The sequence below is a fragment of the Geotrypetes seraphini genome, chromosome 1, assembly GCF_902459505.1.
Source record: "Geotrypetes seraphini chromosome 1, aGeoSer1.1, whole genome shotgun sequence".
In the NCBI taxonomy this organism is placed as follows: Eukaryota; Metazoa; Chordata; class Amphibia; order Gymnophiona; family Dermophiidae; genus Geotrypetes; species Geotrypetes seraphini.
The window spans coordinates 357689636-357707357 of NC_047084.1; the positions used below are offsets into that span (position 1 = coordinate 357689636).

Here is a 17722-nt window from a genome sequence, read left to right on the forward strand (position 1 = left end):
TCTGTTCCCTGCAGTTCAACACCGCCCCTCCCTCCTTTCTGGGCCCTCTCCCAAGCTAACATTTCTCTCTCTTTTCCCTCCGTCAGTTCAGCATTTCTTTCTTTCTGCCTCTTGCATGCTTCCTCTCCTCCAGACCTCATTCCTACCCCCAACCAATATCTCTCTCTCCCTCCATGAGTCCAACTTTTCACTCTGCCCTCTCCACTTCCCCTGGGTGTGACATCTCTCCTTCCCTCCTTTCTGCCCTCCCCATCCAACATCTCTCCCCTTCTCTCCCCATGAGTTCAACACTTACTGCCTCCTGTATGCTTTCTCTCTCCCCTTTCCTTGACTGTGACATTCCTTCTTCCCACCCCTAACAATTTTCCTTCCCTTCTTCCTTCCCTTCCTCCCAACCCCACTCACAACTAATATGCACCATCTCACCATCCTCTCCGTGTTTATTTCTTCCTCTCTCACCACTCCTGCAACATTTTACCTTCCGTTCCTCTGGGTTTATGGCAGGCAGCGTCCCTTCCCTCCCCTTTTCTTTCAAGTCCATCAGCACCCTTTCCTTCTTGCCAGGTCCAGCAGTACCTCTTCTCCCTTCCCTTTCCCTCCTCCTCTGTCCAGAAGCACTTCTCCCTTCCCCATGTCCAATAGTACCTCTTCTCCCTTCCCTTTCCCTCATCCCCTGTTCAGCAGCACTTCTCCCTCTTTCTTCCTCATGTGCAGCAGTATCTTTCCTCCCCCCTAGCACAGGGGTCAGCAACCTTTTTACAGCAAAGAGCCAATGTATCCAAAATGCTTGATCCAAGATTTACAAAGAGTCACAAAGTGTAGCTTCTCTCCCTTCCAGCCCATTCTTCCGAGGTCCTGAAAAAAGCACTTGGTAGGCCAGATTCTGGCCCACAGGCCTTAGACTGGACAAGTCTGTTTTAGTCCTTACCTTATATTGGGGAAAGTTTTCACATTGGTAACATTATGGTTTCAGACCATGCTCCCACATGGGTTATCATACTGTCTATTCAGTAGGAGAGCAAGGAATGGATTGGACACCGGATCATCCGTCGGATAGCGATCCATTGAGGACTGGTAATCCTTGTGGCTCTGGAGTGGTACAGGGATCTAGTGCGCCTGTGAAAAGACAGAGGTGCATGTGGATCTTCTGTCACAGGGGCTAATGGCAATAATGTTAAGCAGGATATAAGGGGGGCTCATAACCCAATATGTGTGACACACCCCTTGCCTGGGAAACCTGAAAAAAGATACCGGTATTATATATATATATATATATATATATATATATATATATATAGCTGAATGATATAGAAAAGCATCCATTTCAGTATTTGTGGAAAGGTGATTGCTTAAAGGCTTTGACTCCGCTGCATCCTGTTCCAATGACAGAATAAAGGAAGTGCCTAAGTTCTAGAACAGAAAACAAGTCACTGAGCTGTAAAAACCGTCTTTAATGCAAAAAAATTTGACCATGTTATCCCTCTCCTCAGAAAAGCTCACTGGTTACCTATTTTACATAGGATTACTTTCAAAATATTACTTCTTGCTTTCAAAGTCCAACCTCATTCATAGACAGATTGCTGATCCCTACGTTCTTCCCAACAATATCTTTAGCAGTTCCCTCAGTTTGTCAGTTATTTTATGACACAACACTTAAAACAATCTTTTCGGTAATTGCACCCACACTGGAATGCACTACCACTGACCCTGAGACAAGAAAATAACCTTAACAACTTTAAATCTAATCTCAAAACATTTCTTTTTAGAGATGCTTTTGAGATTTAGCTTTCTTTCCTCATTCAAAAAACTCAGACATTAGGCCTTATTTTAAAGATCTCCTTTACTCCTTTTGTATTTTGTCTCTTTTCTTTTCTTTTAAGCAATGTATCCTCCCCATCTGCCCATATGTATCATGTTATATCTGTATTGTAATTGTGAATTTGTTCCCTCTATTGTATATTTTTTAAAAACACTTTCAAATAATTTTTATAATTTGGAAACTGCTTTGTTTATAAAAGCAGTATATCAAGACCTAAATAAACTTGAAACTTGAACAAGTTGTTACAAGATGTGCAATGCACTGAAATATAACACCCCCTATTGCTGACAGGAACAAAACTAAATAACATGTGATAACTAAGTCATTATATTGTTGCTAGGGAAAATTACTAATGAAATAAGATTGACAGGTAATCCTTGTGGCTCCGGATTGGCCGAGGTGACAGTGGCATGGGGATCTAGTGCACCTGCAAAAAGACAGAGGTGCATATTGTCACTGGGCATCACTGGGCGCTCATTCATCTAACATTTTAGCTTCCATAAAGTTAGCTCTGACCTGGGTGTTAGGCTGAGGTATACTGCGCCGTGCTCTTGGAACTGGTCTCTTGTTTCCATTCTGTTTCCTCTGCTCTAGTGTGGGTTGGTTCAGTGGCTGCCTCCTTTCTGAGCACTGCTGCTGGTCCCTATAAGCCTCAGGATAATGAGCAACAGGTGTGGCTTGTTCCTGGCTAAATTGAGGACTAGAATGTTCCTGGTGTTGCCTGGAATTGTGTTAGGAGATGGGTGGTGCATCCTCCCCTAGGAACAATATCCTGAGTACTTTTAATTCCCCTTACCCATTGTTCTCCCTTCTCTAATTCTGGCGAAAACAAATAGGTACTCCCTTGCTCTTCACTGAACCTTCCTTGCCTGGCTTTAGTTCTGGGTTGAGGTGTTGGTGTAGGTAGTGTTTTATCTCTTTGGGAGAGCATTTTCCCCTGCCTAGCCCTAGGCATCGGCGTCCTCTCACTACCCGGCTCAGTCGCAGGGCCTACTCTGTGACAATATGGATCTTCTGTCACAGGGGCCAGTTCCCATAGAGAGTTCTGAACATTTTGGTCTTATGACATGACTCTGAGCATGCAGCCCTTGTGCGAAAAGACTATTCAGAGATGGTTATTGCTACCCTCCTTTGAGCCAAAAAGCCTACCACCATTGCTGCCTATGCTAAGCCCTGGAGGATGTTTTATTGGTGGTATGCAAAAGCTGAGATGACACCCTCAATGGGATTGGTGTCAGTGGTTTTGGTAGTTGGATCCCTTAGAGTGCAAGCAGCGGATCTCTCATGTTTCAGAGCTCAGTTAGGCAAGAGTTCCTTAGCGTAGCATCCTGACATATTCAGATTTTTGAAGTAGGTGCACAGGTTGAGGCCTCTGGTAAGACAGCCATTTCCCTCATGGAACCTTAACATTATTTTGAGTGGGCTCAGCAGGGCATCTTTTGAGCCTTTGCAGGAAGCGTCATTGCTGAACCTGACAGTGAAGACAGTTTTTCTCATAGTCATCTTCTCTGAGAGAAGAATGTTAGATTTACAGACATTATGAAGCAGAGAGACGTTCCTCAGATTTACAGAGACAGGGTTGGGGTTTTTTTTCACACTGTCCCTTCGTTTCTGCCAAAGGTGGTTTTATTCTTCCATCAGGAAGTCAGGTTGCCCACTTTTCAGACCATGGGTTCCAAAAAGACAGAAAAAGTTTTGCAGCTGTTGGATGTACAGAGAGTTCTCCGATACCTCAAAGTAACTAATGATTCTCATCTTTCAGATTATTTGTCTGCCTTAACCAATGCCTAATCTGGGCAAGTTGGCATCTAAGGCGACCATTTCCTAATGGATTTATATGGCGATTTCATCAACATACATTGATTTTAGGAAACAGCCACCAATTTTCTTTAGAGCACACTCCACTAAGAGTATGGCGGAGACATGGGCAATTCTTCCTGAAGAAATTTATAGAGCGGCTACATTCCACTCTCTGTACATTTAGAAAGTTTTACAGGGTGGATGTGGCAGCACAAAAGGATTCCACTTTTGGGTCTTCAGTTTTAAGGCTCATCTGTCCCACTCTAGTCTCAGGAGACTGCTTTCGTACATTATCTACAGTCAGGACTCCTAGATACATTGCACTAGAATGGAAAATTAGGTTCTTACCTCAATAATCTTCTTTCTGGTAGATGTGTGTAGGAGTCCTGATGCCCTGCCCTGTCAGTTAAAATTTGCCTGTTTATTGTCTCGGACAGAGTGTATGTTCAAAGCTGTAGAGCTTCTCCTGCCAGTCTGATATCAAACATAAAAATATATATATATTGAGTCTTTTAGAGCTCCATAAGTGTTAGTGCTGGTTGCACATTGACAGGTGGGAAGTTTGTTTCACCTGGAGTTACGTTATGTGTTGATTAACTTGGTTCAATTTTATTTTACAGAATAGAACAGAAACTTAACTAAACCTTAAGTTTATAGACCGGGTCATCTTCCCCCCCAAAAAAAAATAAAGCTCAACTCGGTTAACAATCATAAGGTGAACCAGTAATAATAAAACAAAAAATAGAATGGAAAAAAAATCAGATAAGCCTAAAATATACAAGTAGTGATAAAAAGACATTTAAACAGAGTGAGTTGCTAAATTCTTAGAAAATAAAAAGGTTTTTAGTGCTTTACGAAATAATTGAAGGGAGTTCAAGTCTTTTATCTTAGGTGAGATTGAATTCCAACTTCTGTTAATTTAAACATGTAAGAATTTGTCAGTTTTCCTTTAGATCTAATGCCCTTAAAAGAAGGGAAAGAGAATTTTAATCTTTGTGTATTTTGCGAGAAACAAGATCTTTGAGTATTCCAGATTAATGGAACCAAAGGAGTAAAAATACCAAACAGGAATTTAAAAACGATACAAGCACATTTAAATTGAATCCTGAAACATACAGGAAGCCAGTGTAGTCTTTCCAGCAAAGGAGATACGTGGTCAAATTTCCGTTTCCCCAAAATCAGCTTGGCCGCAGTGTTCTTTATCAATTGCAATCTTTGCAAGTTGCCTTTAATTAGGCCTAAGGAGATAGCGTTGCAGTAATCCAACCACGCTAGTATAACAGATTATATCAAAACTGTAAAGTGTTGATAATGAAAGAATGCCTTAACCCTCTTCAGCATACGCAAACTAAAAAAAACATTTCTTGACCAGAGAATTTATTTGATCTTTAAACGTAAGTGAAGAGTCTAAGAGAATTCCTAAAACTTTAGAAGAAGATTCAATTTGCAATTTAATTCCTGAGGTTAGTGTTATCATAAGAGGGAGGAAATAATTTCATTTGTATTGACAGCACCCAATTCTGAAGCTTGGAAATGCAATGATTTACATTAGAAGCAAGGTTTGAGAGATTCGGGTCTACTTCAAGCAAAATGAAAATGTCATCAGCATATGTAAAAAGAGTCTCCAGAGCTGACGGCTTAAAGTTTTTCAAAGTACTCATGTAGATATTAAAAAAGGATTGACAACAAAGGGGATCCCTGTGGGAACCCGTAAGTAGATCTCCATGATGTTGACATTACGCCATCCATATTTACTGTATAAGAACATAGTACCAAAATTGTATTAAACCAATCCAGAAATGTGTTATTGGGGATGTTCATCGTACCCTCCTTCTTATGTCTTAGTGATGATCGATTGCTTGGTACAAACTGAAGGGAGCACTATAGCCACTGGAGGAGGTGGAGCTGAAGAATGTAAATTTCATCAACTCACTAATATGGGATATCATCTAAATTCAGGACTCCTAGACACATCTACCAGAAAGATGATAATCAAGGTATGAACCTAATCTTCCATTAACAATACGATAAAACAATCATTTAACAGAAATAAGATGGTCATCAGCAGAATATGAATGACACCATAATAGGCAACATGAAACATGTAACAAAGCTAAGATATTCACAATTTCAGAATGATACAAATGAAACATCTTAATAGGACATGCATAGGAATGTTTAAATAACATAAATGTGATTTTAATGCTATTCATAGAATGCAGTGAAATGCCTTTAATAGCATTAGTGTAGCCATGGGTGGGCCCAGGTGGACAGAGGCCCATCTACTTTTTGCTCATGCCCACCAAGTAGCAGTGCATCCTTACTGTAGCTGGCAGGAATCCTCAAGTCCCCTCCAGACCAACTTTGTTTCTCCAAAGACACTCCAGTGTTTTCCCCAGTGTCTTTTAGCTGGGCGCTCCGCCCGGCTAATTTAGGTGAGTGCCCAGCTGTCATCTCGGTGCGGTGCTTTAGGGCAGTTTGGGTCCTTGCGGACTGGGCATTTCTCCCGCTAATTGGCCCTAAGCTTCGCTGTCACCTTTCCCGGCACTGACGGCAAATGTTATCTTGCAAGCGGTGCTCAGCCCAAAGCTTCCCCTCTGACATAGCTTCCTGTTTCCACCTTGGCAGCTCATATCAGAGGGGAAGTTTTGGGCCAAGCACTGCTTACAAGATAACATTTGCTTTTGATGCCGGGGCCTGTTTGACAAAGAAAGTATTGGAAAGGTGGCCTGCAAAAGTGAGGAGAAGGGAGGGAGATGGCCCAACTAGGGGGAGAGGTTAAGTGGGCAGATGATGGAAATGGGAAGAAGGGGGGAAGAGAGAGAAGAGGGAAGATGATGGAAGTGGGGAGAAGGGATGGAGAGTGAAGAGGGCAGATAATGGAAGGAGGGCGAAGGGGAAAAGAGAGCGAGAAGAGGGTAAATGATGCAAGTGGGGAGAAGGGGAGAGAGAGAGAGAGAGAAGAGGGCAGAGATGGAAGTGGGGAGAAGGGAGAGAGAGAGAGAAGAGGACAGATGATGGAAGTGGGGAGAAGAGAGAGAGAATAGGGCAGATGTTAGATGTCAGTTGAGAGGGGAGAGAAGATGCTGAATGGAAGTGGAGAACAGGGTTACCAGATGGCAAAATTTTTTCCAGCCAAAACTCATGGCAAAAAGTAGCCCAAGTTGTGCTTTGTTCGACATGTTATTCACTTCTTGCGCTGTAACCATCTTTTTACACTGTCCCTAAATTGTGATCAAGAGGCTAAAAGAAAACGGCCAGCAATATTTATTTATTTATTTATTCAATTTTCTATGCAAACATTTTTCCCTGTCTGTCCTGGTGGGCTCAATATCTATCTAATGTACCTGGGGCAATGGGGGATTAAGTGACTTGCCCGGGGTCAGAAGGAGCAGTTTGGGTTTGAACCCACAACCTCAGGGTGTTGAGGCTGTAGTTTTAACCACTGTGCCACACTTTCCCCCTGATATCTGAGCATTGGAAAATAATACTAACTAATAAAAATAGTGCATATTTCATTTTCCCCACCATCAAATTTCCCCATCCCGTCCTTCTCCACCCAGCTACTTTCTCATGCCACCTAGCTGGAAAAAATTTCTGGGGAGAGTACTGCACTCAAAATGCCATGCTGCCGATCTTGGCAGTCGATTTCTTTTTTTTTTTTTTTGTATAAATATTTTTTATTCTTTTTTTTTAAATTCTTACATCAAGTGAAATACATGTAATACATTCAATTATACAAAAAAACACTTGAAATTATCATTAAATTTTCTTACAATGTGAATTAAATAAACCCTTTTTCAGAATTTATATCATATTAATATTACAATAGTTTTCCCTCCCTACCCCTTCTATATGTTCTATACATGTGTTATTATATCTGATCAGTGGAATAAATTGTCAATGGTCTCCATATTTTATTAAATTTTATTAAATTTCTTGAGCCCAAGCTGATACCTAGCATATGGTCACTTCCTGCATATGTGTAAGAAGTGGGCATGCACTAGGTTCTGGCTAAGGCTCAAGAATGCTGACTACTGAACTTGGCAGCATAGCATACTGATGGTCTTCAGGGCACTGGATGTGGTTTTCAGTGGGCTTGGAGGCAGAGAAAACATTTTGTGCCCACCCAAAATTTACTGCCTGCTAAGCTACTGCTTATTTGGTAGCTGAGGAGACATGCAGTCAAGATATTTAAGTGGTGCATGATAGTTAGTACAAAGTCATTGCAATAAATAGATGGGTGGCTAAACTGAAAGCAAATTATATATACAGGGAGCACTACTGCTTATACTGGTGATGTCGCTGGCAGAATTCAGTTTTCTTTACATTCACCTGCTGGTAGGAAGGGATAACAACCAATCATGCAGAACAGACTGAAGAAAAGAAAAAATGATCTGGTAAGTCATAATTTCTCCTTTGCTAACAAGCTGGTTTCTCAGACTTAGACTGTTCATATATTTTGGAAACTGTAAGAGCATGCCATTTATTTATACTAGCAGATGTACTAAAAATGTTATTCTGTTATCTGTTTGTTGATTACTTTTTCAGCTGTCTCCTAAAAAGACCTGGGAAGGCTTAATTGGAGGATTCTTTTCCACTGTTGTGTTTGGATTTATTGTAAGTTGTTGTTTATAATTTTTTATTTCTTTTTATGGAGATTTTCAGGCCTAGATGCACAAAGCTCCAACACCACAGTAAAAAACAAAACAAAAAACCCCCCACTGTGATGGGAGCAATTTTTCTTTTACTAATGATGCTCAGCACAATAGCATGCAAATTATATGCAGGATGGAGGAACGGTGCCTGGTGCTTGCTCAATCACTGGGCACAACTCCTCCCTCCTGTCAAGCAGCTCTCCATGCTCCAATCAACTGAGTTGCAGGACTCCCCAAAGCCACCGGCAGCTTTGGGGCTTCACCTGCTGCTCAGTTGTTCAGGCAGGAAGAACAGCTTTTTTTAAATGGGCACAGAGGTTGTGCATATATTAGGCACATAACATCTGTGCCCATTAAAAAAAAAAGTCATTCTAGGATCCCCATGCCAGACCCCTGTGGGATCATTTGGAGAGATGCCCACTCCCTCCTTCCTCAGCCACCCCTCCTAACACCGGACAACCCCATGCCTCCCTCCCACCCACTGATCCCCTTCAGCCATCCATAGCCCTCCAATATCAAAGGAAGAGTATGGCAGGGGGGAAACCCACTCTACTGCCTCAGCTGCTGCTGCCAAGACTCCCACCCCTCCGTACCATCTAATGAAGACCAGCAGAAAGGATGCCCACTCTCTCCTGCCAGTAGGCCTACCTCTTTAAAATGATGGGCCTTCCCCATCCTGGGATGCACTGGGAAGGGCCTTAGGCACCTGAGCCAATCAAGGCCTTAGGCCCCTCCTAATGCATCATTGGGATGCACTGAGAGGGGCCTAAGGCCCTGATTGACTTAGGCACATAAGGCCCCTCCGCCAATCAGGCACCTAAGGCCTTTCCCAGTGCATCCCAGAATGAACTGGGAAGGGGAAGGCTCGCCATTTTGAAGAGAAGAGCCTACCGGTAGGAGGGAGTGAGCATCCCTCCTGCTGGTTTTCATTAGGGGGTGGGGAGGGGAGTCCAGGCAACGGTGGCTAAGGCATGAGGGAGTGGGCATCCCTCCTGCTGATCTTGGAAAAAAAAAGTACGGGAGTGTGGGGGAGCGACATATGGGGAGAGCTCAGCAGGAAGGGATATGGGGGCATGGACGGAGAGATCAATGGGAGGGATGGGTTTGTGGGGGGGGGGGTTAATGGTTTTGGGGGCCTTTATCAGCAGGATGGGCTATCACAGTCTTACTTTCTTGTCAATGCTTGAGCCAATCAGCTTTCAAGCACTGACAAGAAAGTAAGACTGACAACCCCCCAGACCTTGTCGGTAAAGTTTGCATGGGAAACGATGCATTTCCCTGCTGTGCATTACATGGAATGCTCATTAGTATACTAATGAGCTCCTTGAAATGCATTAGCATAGGATTCTCAGTGGTTGCTACCAACGTTCGTTAGCAGCCACAGAGAATCATTTTGTGCATCAGCAGGAGAGTTTCCTAGCAACTGTTAAAGCCAGTCTTAATTACAAATAAACCTCTTGTGCATCAGGGCCTCAGTGTTTTCTCTTGCAAGTCTTTAGCATCTTACTTACACCTTTACAGTTCTACACTCTTTGAAATGTATTCATTAACTTGTTACAGTAAATGTATACCAGACTTAGGGCTAGATTCACAAAGCAAACCGAGCATGTACTGATCAGCTTTCAAGCCCTTTGCAACCTGATTTCCCTCTGACCCGATTCACTTAAGTGTTTAGCGATCCCATCCCAATCCGTGCATACAAATGAGGGAAATGACATGCAAATTTGGGAGGGCAGCGATTCACTAAACACTTTAGCTAACACCGATTGGGCTTGCTGATCAGAAAAGAAGCGACTGCTGAAGACCAGTCGCTTCTATCCTGGCTGACTCGCCTGCCCTCTTCTGCCCTTTAAAACCACGGGCTCGCAATGCTTTTTAGCAGAGCAAGCCTGTGGTTTTAACCCCAAATCTGCCGCCGCCACTGCCTTGGGACCCAACACTGCCCACCCCATCCCCGCAAATATGGCAGGAGGGATGCCAACTCCCTCCTGCCATCGCAAAACTGCCATCGGCCCGGCCGGGCCCGCCCCTCCCCATACACTCCGGGCTCTTAAAATTATGGCAGGAGGATTCCCACTCCCTCCTGCCATATCTACTACTACTAACTCCCCCTCCCAACAAGTGTCCCTAACACACCCCTCCCTCCCCAAACCCCCCCAAAAATTTGCCCCCACATCCGCGTTTAAAAAAATTATGGCAGGAGTGATCCCTCTCCTGCCTGCCATCAGTCCTACCCACCCAAAAACTAACGGCAGGAGGCATGCCAACTTCCTCCTGTTACTCCCCCTCCCAGACGCCCCCTCCCCATTCCCAGTCCCCTCCCCGTACCTTTCACGGAGCAGGAGGGGTGCTCAACCCCTCCTGCTCCAATGCCTCGAGTATGCGACGAGTCTGAGGCCTTAGGCCACGCCCCGGTGCATCGTGTGATGTACGGGGTGGGGCCTAAGGCCCTAATTGGCTGAGGTACCTCGGGCTCCTCCCTTGAGAGGGGCCTGGGGTGCCTCAGGCAATCAGAGACTTCCTTAGGGAGGAGTCTAAGGAAGTCCCTGATTTACATTAGTTTTTGGGTGGGTGGGACTGATGGCAGGAAGGAGTGGGAACCCTCCTGCCATAATTTTAAGCGGAGGTGGACTGGGACCAGCCAGCTGGCTGGCCGGCCTCAGAGGAGGCCTGGAGCAGGAGGGGCTGAGCACCCCTCCTGCTCCCAAAGATTTGGTACAGGGAGGGGGTGGGCCATGCAGGTGGGCTGTGCTGGTTGAAGAGGTGTGTGTGCCGGTTCGAGCACGCATTGGGGGAGGGGGTGTTCAGCACAGGGGAGGCTTTCTTTTCTTTTTTTTTTTTTTAAATAGGCCTGATATTTTGCAGCCTATTTAAAAACAAAAAAATAAAGCCAGCAGAGCCCTGACAGCAGTGACAGGAGGCTGCTTCTCCTGTCACTACTGTTAGGGCTCAATCCGATCCATGTAGTCGGTTGGGGGCCTACCTCTGATTGTCCCCATTTGCATGCAGATGGTTGACGAATCGGTCGGCCTTCTTCCAATTAATTGCCCACAGATCGGACATGGATCGGAGGGTTAGTGAATCTAGCCCTTAGACCCAGACTTACTAACTTATATTAACACACATTTACATATATATGCATTGAGTTAAGCACATAGTAAAGAGGCACCATTGAGAGCTTGCATTTTTTAACAAAAACATTTTAGGGAAAGGCATGCATAGAATTCCACTGGGGAAGGGGGAAGAGCAAAGGGGAAATTATGTAAACACAAAAGAGAAACGGTATCTATGAGGAGAAAAAGTACAAGGACAGAAATGAGATAGCGAGAACCAATTAAGAAAACGATAAAATAACACTTTGAGGGGTTCGGTGATGGATTTGAGGTGAGTGAATAGATTTGCATATAATGTAAGCATGCAAATCTCTCTCATGCATATTCATTAAGGATATCATGAAACCCAACTTGCTGATGACCCCTCAGGACAGGTTTGAGAATAACTGTTAAAACAAAGGGTCATATATGAGGCTGAAAAGAAGGGAGTAGAAACCTAGTGCTTAGAGCAGCAAGGTAAGAATCAGGGAAGTTAGGGTCCAAATCCGACTTCCCTCACAGATTCTCTGTGTCCATGGGCAAGCCGCTTCAGCATCCACTGCTTTAGGTACAACTTAGATTGCAAGCCCCCTTGGACATTCTAGACATGTGGGTTATCTCCCAATGGTTGCATGCCATATGCAGAAGGAATCCACTCCGGATTTTTTCTGTGACTGTTCTACTTCACTGGGAGCTCTAGCATCACCTGTAGTTTTTCCCTTCTGCACGCATGCATGAAGGAGTGTTTCTGTTCTGCTCTCCCCTTTTTCTTATTTTATTTGGTGTTTTCACCCCCTTTTCAGGCTTTCTTTGTTCTTGGAGCAATTCTTAAGCTCTGCCTGCATTGAGAACACACAGACTTCGGTCTGCAGCTGAGAAGTCGATCCCAGTGGGTACCTGTTAGCCAGCCTTCATTGAATTCTTAGGAGCTCAGGGCTGTCCCCGTGTTTTTCCTCCTAATGCTGAACAGAGGTTAGAGTTCAGCCTGTTAGGCATACCTAGGAGACTCAGCAGTGTCTCGTAGGGTGCTAGCTGCATTTTTCGCCTCTGTCCTTTCCTGAGCACATCCGTCAGTCCGTCTGACTGGCAACCAGAAGATCAGCATCGAAGAGGCATTCCCAGATTGATTCAAGCTACTGTAAGAGAGCTGAGGCAGGCTGCAGCACATTTCCAGCACAGATCACAGTGAGGAAGGCTGTCACAGCCTATGAGGTGGATTGGGAGTTGAGGGGGATCTGAATTTGACAGTTTGAAGGTTTATGCATGCCCCCTGTGTTCTCCCATCTGAAAAATCCTAAAATCACCATTTTTGTGATTTGCTATATATGAAAAATATCACGATTTTGATGCAAATTTCTTAGCGGTGTCCATGTTGGATTTTTAGTGATCTTTTTAATCAAAAGCTCCCTGCTCTTCCAAAACTGCAATTTTTGCCTCAAAATTTGTTGGTATGGAGTCCTCGGGCTCTCCTATTGTGAATTCTTGCTAGGATTGCGCATATTTAGCACCTCAGGAGTGTCCTTGCACCACATGCCATGTGGCTCAGCCGGGAGGAGAGGCAGCACAAAGCTAAGCCTCTCCCTTGACTGAGCAGGGGTCAAGATGCTTGGCTAGCCTGTTGGGGTGGCCTTCTCTCTGTTCAGGACTCGGCAGGGCTGAAGGTTCCACAAGACAGGACGTGGACCTTCTGCAGCCCAAGAAATGTAAGGTACAGTCACCAAAGGGTGACTCTCTGCCCCAGGGTCTGGAGGCTTTCCCAGATTTAATGAAATCTCTGTGGAAGGTGTTTCAGTGCATCTATTCTCTTGCGCATTCCCGCTCTGTCAAGGACTTGTCTGTGGCTGGCACTAACTTCTTATGGCGCAGTCTCTTCACTGTCAGGTGCTGGCTGATAAGGGCCTGGGGGATACTGCTGATGATTTAACCAGCTTGCAGTCTCCTTGTTTTCCGGCACTACACTTCCCGTGACTGGGGATCTGGAGCTGTATGCCAGATCTTTGGATCTCTACGAGATTTTAGAACCTAGGGACTATCCCACAGTTCTGCATTTCTTTAAATCTGCAGCTTTACCTACTCTCACCTGAGTCTATCAGGAGTTGCACTTAGTCACTCAGCCAGCTCCATCTACTTCCTCTTCATGGCTATGTTGTGTGCAGTCGTAGTCTACTGCTTTCCCTGGTATCCTGGTATGAGCATTCTGATTTCAGAGCAGTGGGTCTCTCCAGAAGGTGCTCTCAGTGTTACAAGAGCCATATCTTGTTGGCATACTATGTGCAGGAGTGCCAGCAGCTTGTTGGTCAGCCTAAAGTGGACTCTTTGGCGGTACAAGTGACTAAATGCACCTCCCTTCCCAGTGAGGGTGGTGGTGTGCTTAAAGACATGCAGGACCACTGGGTGGATGTGGTCCTCAGGTACCTCTTTGAGACAGCGGCTTTGGACATAAAGTCTGCTCTGGTGGCGTCCTTTATTATGCACACTTGTCTGTCCCGGCTGCGCACTCTTGTGAGGGAGGTTATAGAGCCCCTCTCCTAAGCTTCTTTTAACTGGAGTAGATTTTGTTGCTGACGCTGAACAGAGGTTAGAAAAATAATTCCCAGAAAACATTTGAATTCGGAGCTAGTTGAGCCAAGATTTACACCCTTACTTGCAGCATATAAGTTGAAGTATGTGAAAATGAGTTCAACGACCTCGTCATCAATAAAAAGTTCAAGAATTTATGTGGGAATTCTCATTTCGTTGAAGAAATTGTTTGGTTGTTCTGTAACTCTATCTGCTGTGGGCTGTGCAGTTAGGTAAGCTTTTTTCCGTTTGCCAACAATTTTTGTCACTTTTTCTTTGATGGAGATGGTTGCTGCGCAGTAGATGGAGATGGAACTTCATCAAGAGAGTCATCTTCAGGTGCCTATGAGGGATCATCCAAGTCAGACTCAGCATCATAGACATCTTGAATAAGATATGCAGGTGCGCACAACAAAGAACCTGGCAAATTATTTATTGTTCTACCTTCTTCATCTCCTGAGTCCTCATCAGAAACAAGTGCTGTAGCATTTTCAGGTGGTTATATCACTATAGCACTTGCTTCTATTCTGTCACCTGTCTCTTAACAGGTCAGTTAGTTCATGTAAACTTAGAGTTTGAGGCATCTTGAGACTTGTAAAATGATTTCAACTAGAAAAAGGGGAAAATATATTATTTGTCCTAGTTGTAGTGGTTTTGCCTAGTGCTCCAAAAATGGAACATGCAAAACGTCAAACCCATAACTAATAACTAATAATAACTTTGGTATTTTCTTTTTAAAGCACAATAGCATAACTATTAGTAGAGAAGTAACAGAAAAAAAATTACTAGTATAAGATGTAATACAGTAAAATTGTATTTATCTGTCTTTGAATAGTTCTCCAAAAGTGTTCTGAAAATTCAACATCACTTTTTGACAAGGTCCCAGCATGTCAGTATCTGCAGCAGTGACTAACTTTGTGCACCACATGATAATATGTACTCTAAGGAGGCAGACGTGTAAAAGAATCAGACCTTGGTGATGACCTTGAGCAGTAGGATATAAATAACTCCAATGTCACTACCATTCCAATAATGGAACATGAGGCATAAATGGGTTAGGCCTATAAGACCCTAAAAGCTCCTTGTCTCATCCCGTCATGAGCGTCACTGCTACATAAGCATGTGTCAGTCGTCCCTGTGCCTTCCCGGAGTCACATAAATCTTTACATACAGCCTGAAAGGGGCAAATTAGTCACTCAACCAGAATTTTGTAAAATTCAGACCCTAAGCCATCAGGCCCTGGAGCTCTGGCCAATTTTTTAGGCCTTTGATCACCCTTAAGATTTCCACTTCTGAGACTGGAGCATTAAGAAGCTCCTGCTACTCATGGTCTAGGCAAGGGAGGAACAAATCTTTTTTTTTTTTAAATCTTTATTCATTTTCAGAAATTTCAACAAGGGTACAATAATCTTTCAGAAATACATTAATTAATCACTTGACATTCTTGTTTGTATTACTCCAAATAAATATTTATAAAAAAGACCCACCCCTCCCACCCATATACTAATACTTAACATATATCAATTATTATCCCAGGACAAGCAGGTAGCATATTCTTAATGTATGGGTGACGTCACCGACGGAGCCCCGGTACGGACACTTTTAACTAGAAAGTTCTAGTTGACCGCACCGCGCATGCGCGGGTGCCTTCCCGCTCGACGGAGGAGAGTGTGGTCCCCAGTTTCTTCGTTTCCGCGGAGCGAAGAAGACGCATGTGCTTTCAACGGCTTTTGAAATTTTCTACTTTGCCTTCCCGCTCGCGTAATTTTCTTCCTTTTTTGCTTTTTTCCCTTCGGGTTTCTTTTTCGTCTAAAAAAAAAAAAAAAAATTCTTTAATTTGTCTTTTCCTTTATTTTTCAGGCCGGCCCCGGCGGGGCCTGTTGCCAACATACAGGCCTCCGGGTTTGATTTTGCGGAGGCCGTGTTTCCATTCATGCCCCCTCAGCCGGGTTTTAAGAAGTGCCAGCGTAGTGCACGCCCGATCTCTCTCACTGACCCGCACAATTGGTGCTTACAGTGCCTGGGTCCAGAGCATCGGGCTGACACCTGCACCCGCAGTGCTACTCTTAAAAAACGTACGTTAAAGAATAGGCAGATCCAGCAGAACATCCTTTTTGGCACCGGATCTGCCATGGAGTCTGCCATACCATCGACGGCGCCGCTAAAGTCGGCACCGACTACCTCCACACCGCCTGATCCTTCCTCGGGGTCGATGGCGTCAGGTAAGCCGGCTAAGAAGCCTTCCACTTCCCTTGAGCGCCCTCCTGCCACGGCGGCGACACCGGTCCTCCCGGCATCCAGCCGACCCCGTAAACGCTCCGCCCCGATTTCGGTGAGTGCCTCGTCATCGGCCTCCTCATCGCCGGGGCGTAGAGCAGCACCTATGGTACCGAAAAAGAAAAAAGCGGTACCGGTGCCTCCTCTGGACGACCGCATTGCGGCCATACTCCAAATTCAATTACAGGAGCAGCTACAGCAACAACTACAGCACCTGTTGCCAACAATATTGGTCCGGTACCGGACCGGCCCGAGCCTCGCACCATACCACCGGAGTCGACTCCAACGGTACCATTAAACACGTCCATGCCGGTGCTCGCGGCGGAATCCATCAACCCTCTCGTGCAACTACACTCTGATGCCGATCCTCTCCGACATCGGGACCGTCACCAAGCCGACCGAGACTGGCACCGCTCCTCTTCCCCCGGTACCGTCTCCATGCGTTCTGGCAAATCTCTCTCTAAGACTCGCCACGCAGAACCATCCACACCACCGTCCCGTCCTATACACACCGACGTTAGGGACCCGGACCTCTGGGAAGAATCCCAACCCGGTACCGACGATGAGGCTTCTTCAACCGACGAGGAGCCCTCCACAATCGATACCGGTTCCAAGCTTGAACAATCCTCGTTCACCAAATTTCTTCGGGAAATGTCATCGGCTCTCTCTATCCCATTAGAATCTGACTCTAAGAAGTCACAGGCTTTCTTAGATGCCCTAGACTTCGAGCAACCCCCCAAAGAATTCCTAAAGTTACCCATCCACGACATCTTACGGGAAACTTTCTACAAGAATTGGGAGAACCCTCTCTCGGTACCGGGGGCCCCTAGAAAACTGGATAGTCTCTAAAGGGTCATCCCTATCCCGGGGTTTGACAAACACCAACTACCCCATGAATCTCTTCTTGTCGAATCCACCTTGAAGAAAACCCAGGGATCCAGTATTTATGCTTCTACCCCTCCTGGCAGAGAGGGCAAAACGATGGATAAATTTGGCAAGCGCCTTTATCAAAATTCAATGCTTGCAAACAGAGCCAATAATTACACCTTTCACTTCTCCTTCTACATGAAGCATCTGGTTCAACAACTCTCTTCATTACAAAAGTATCTTCCTGAACGTAAGGTCCCTCTTTTCCAACAACACATTTCCAGTCTGCTCCAACTCCGCAAATTCATGGTGCGCTCTATTTATGATTCTTTCGAGCTCACCTCTTGAGCTTCGGCCATGGCGGTTGCCATGAGACGTCTGGCCTGGCTGAGAGTTTCCGACCTCGACGCTAACCACCAAGACCACCTGGCTAACGCACCTTGTCTTGGTGATGAACTTTTCGGAGAGTCCCTAGACTCCACCACCCAGAAACTCTCTGCTCACGAGACCAGGTGGGATACTCTCATCAAACCGAAGAAGAAGACTCCGCCTGCTCGCCCCTATAGACAGCAGTCTTCATACCAACGCAGATTCTCAGCCAAACCTCTTCATCCACCTCCGCAACAACTCGCCGACCTCGTCAGCAACAG

At 45.0% G+C, this 17722-nt stretch overlaps 1 protein-coding gene across 2 annotated transcripts in view; it reads left to right on the forward strand.

The window, feature by feature from the left end:
• The window catches only part of LOC117345659 (phosphatidate cytidylyltransferase 1), a 369244-nt gene that overhangs the window by 276205 nt on the left and 75317 nt on the right, over nucleotides 1–17722 (forward strand). For both annotated transcript variants that reach the window (XM_033914615.1, XM_033914625.1), the window contains one exon: nucleotides 8171–8239. In XM_033914615.1, the coding sequence (XP_033770506.1) occupies nucleotides 8171–8239 (69 nt within the window). The remainder of the gene's footprint in view (nucleotides 1–8170; nucleotides 8240–17722) is intronic.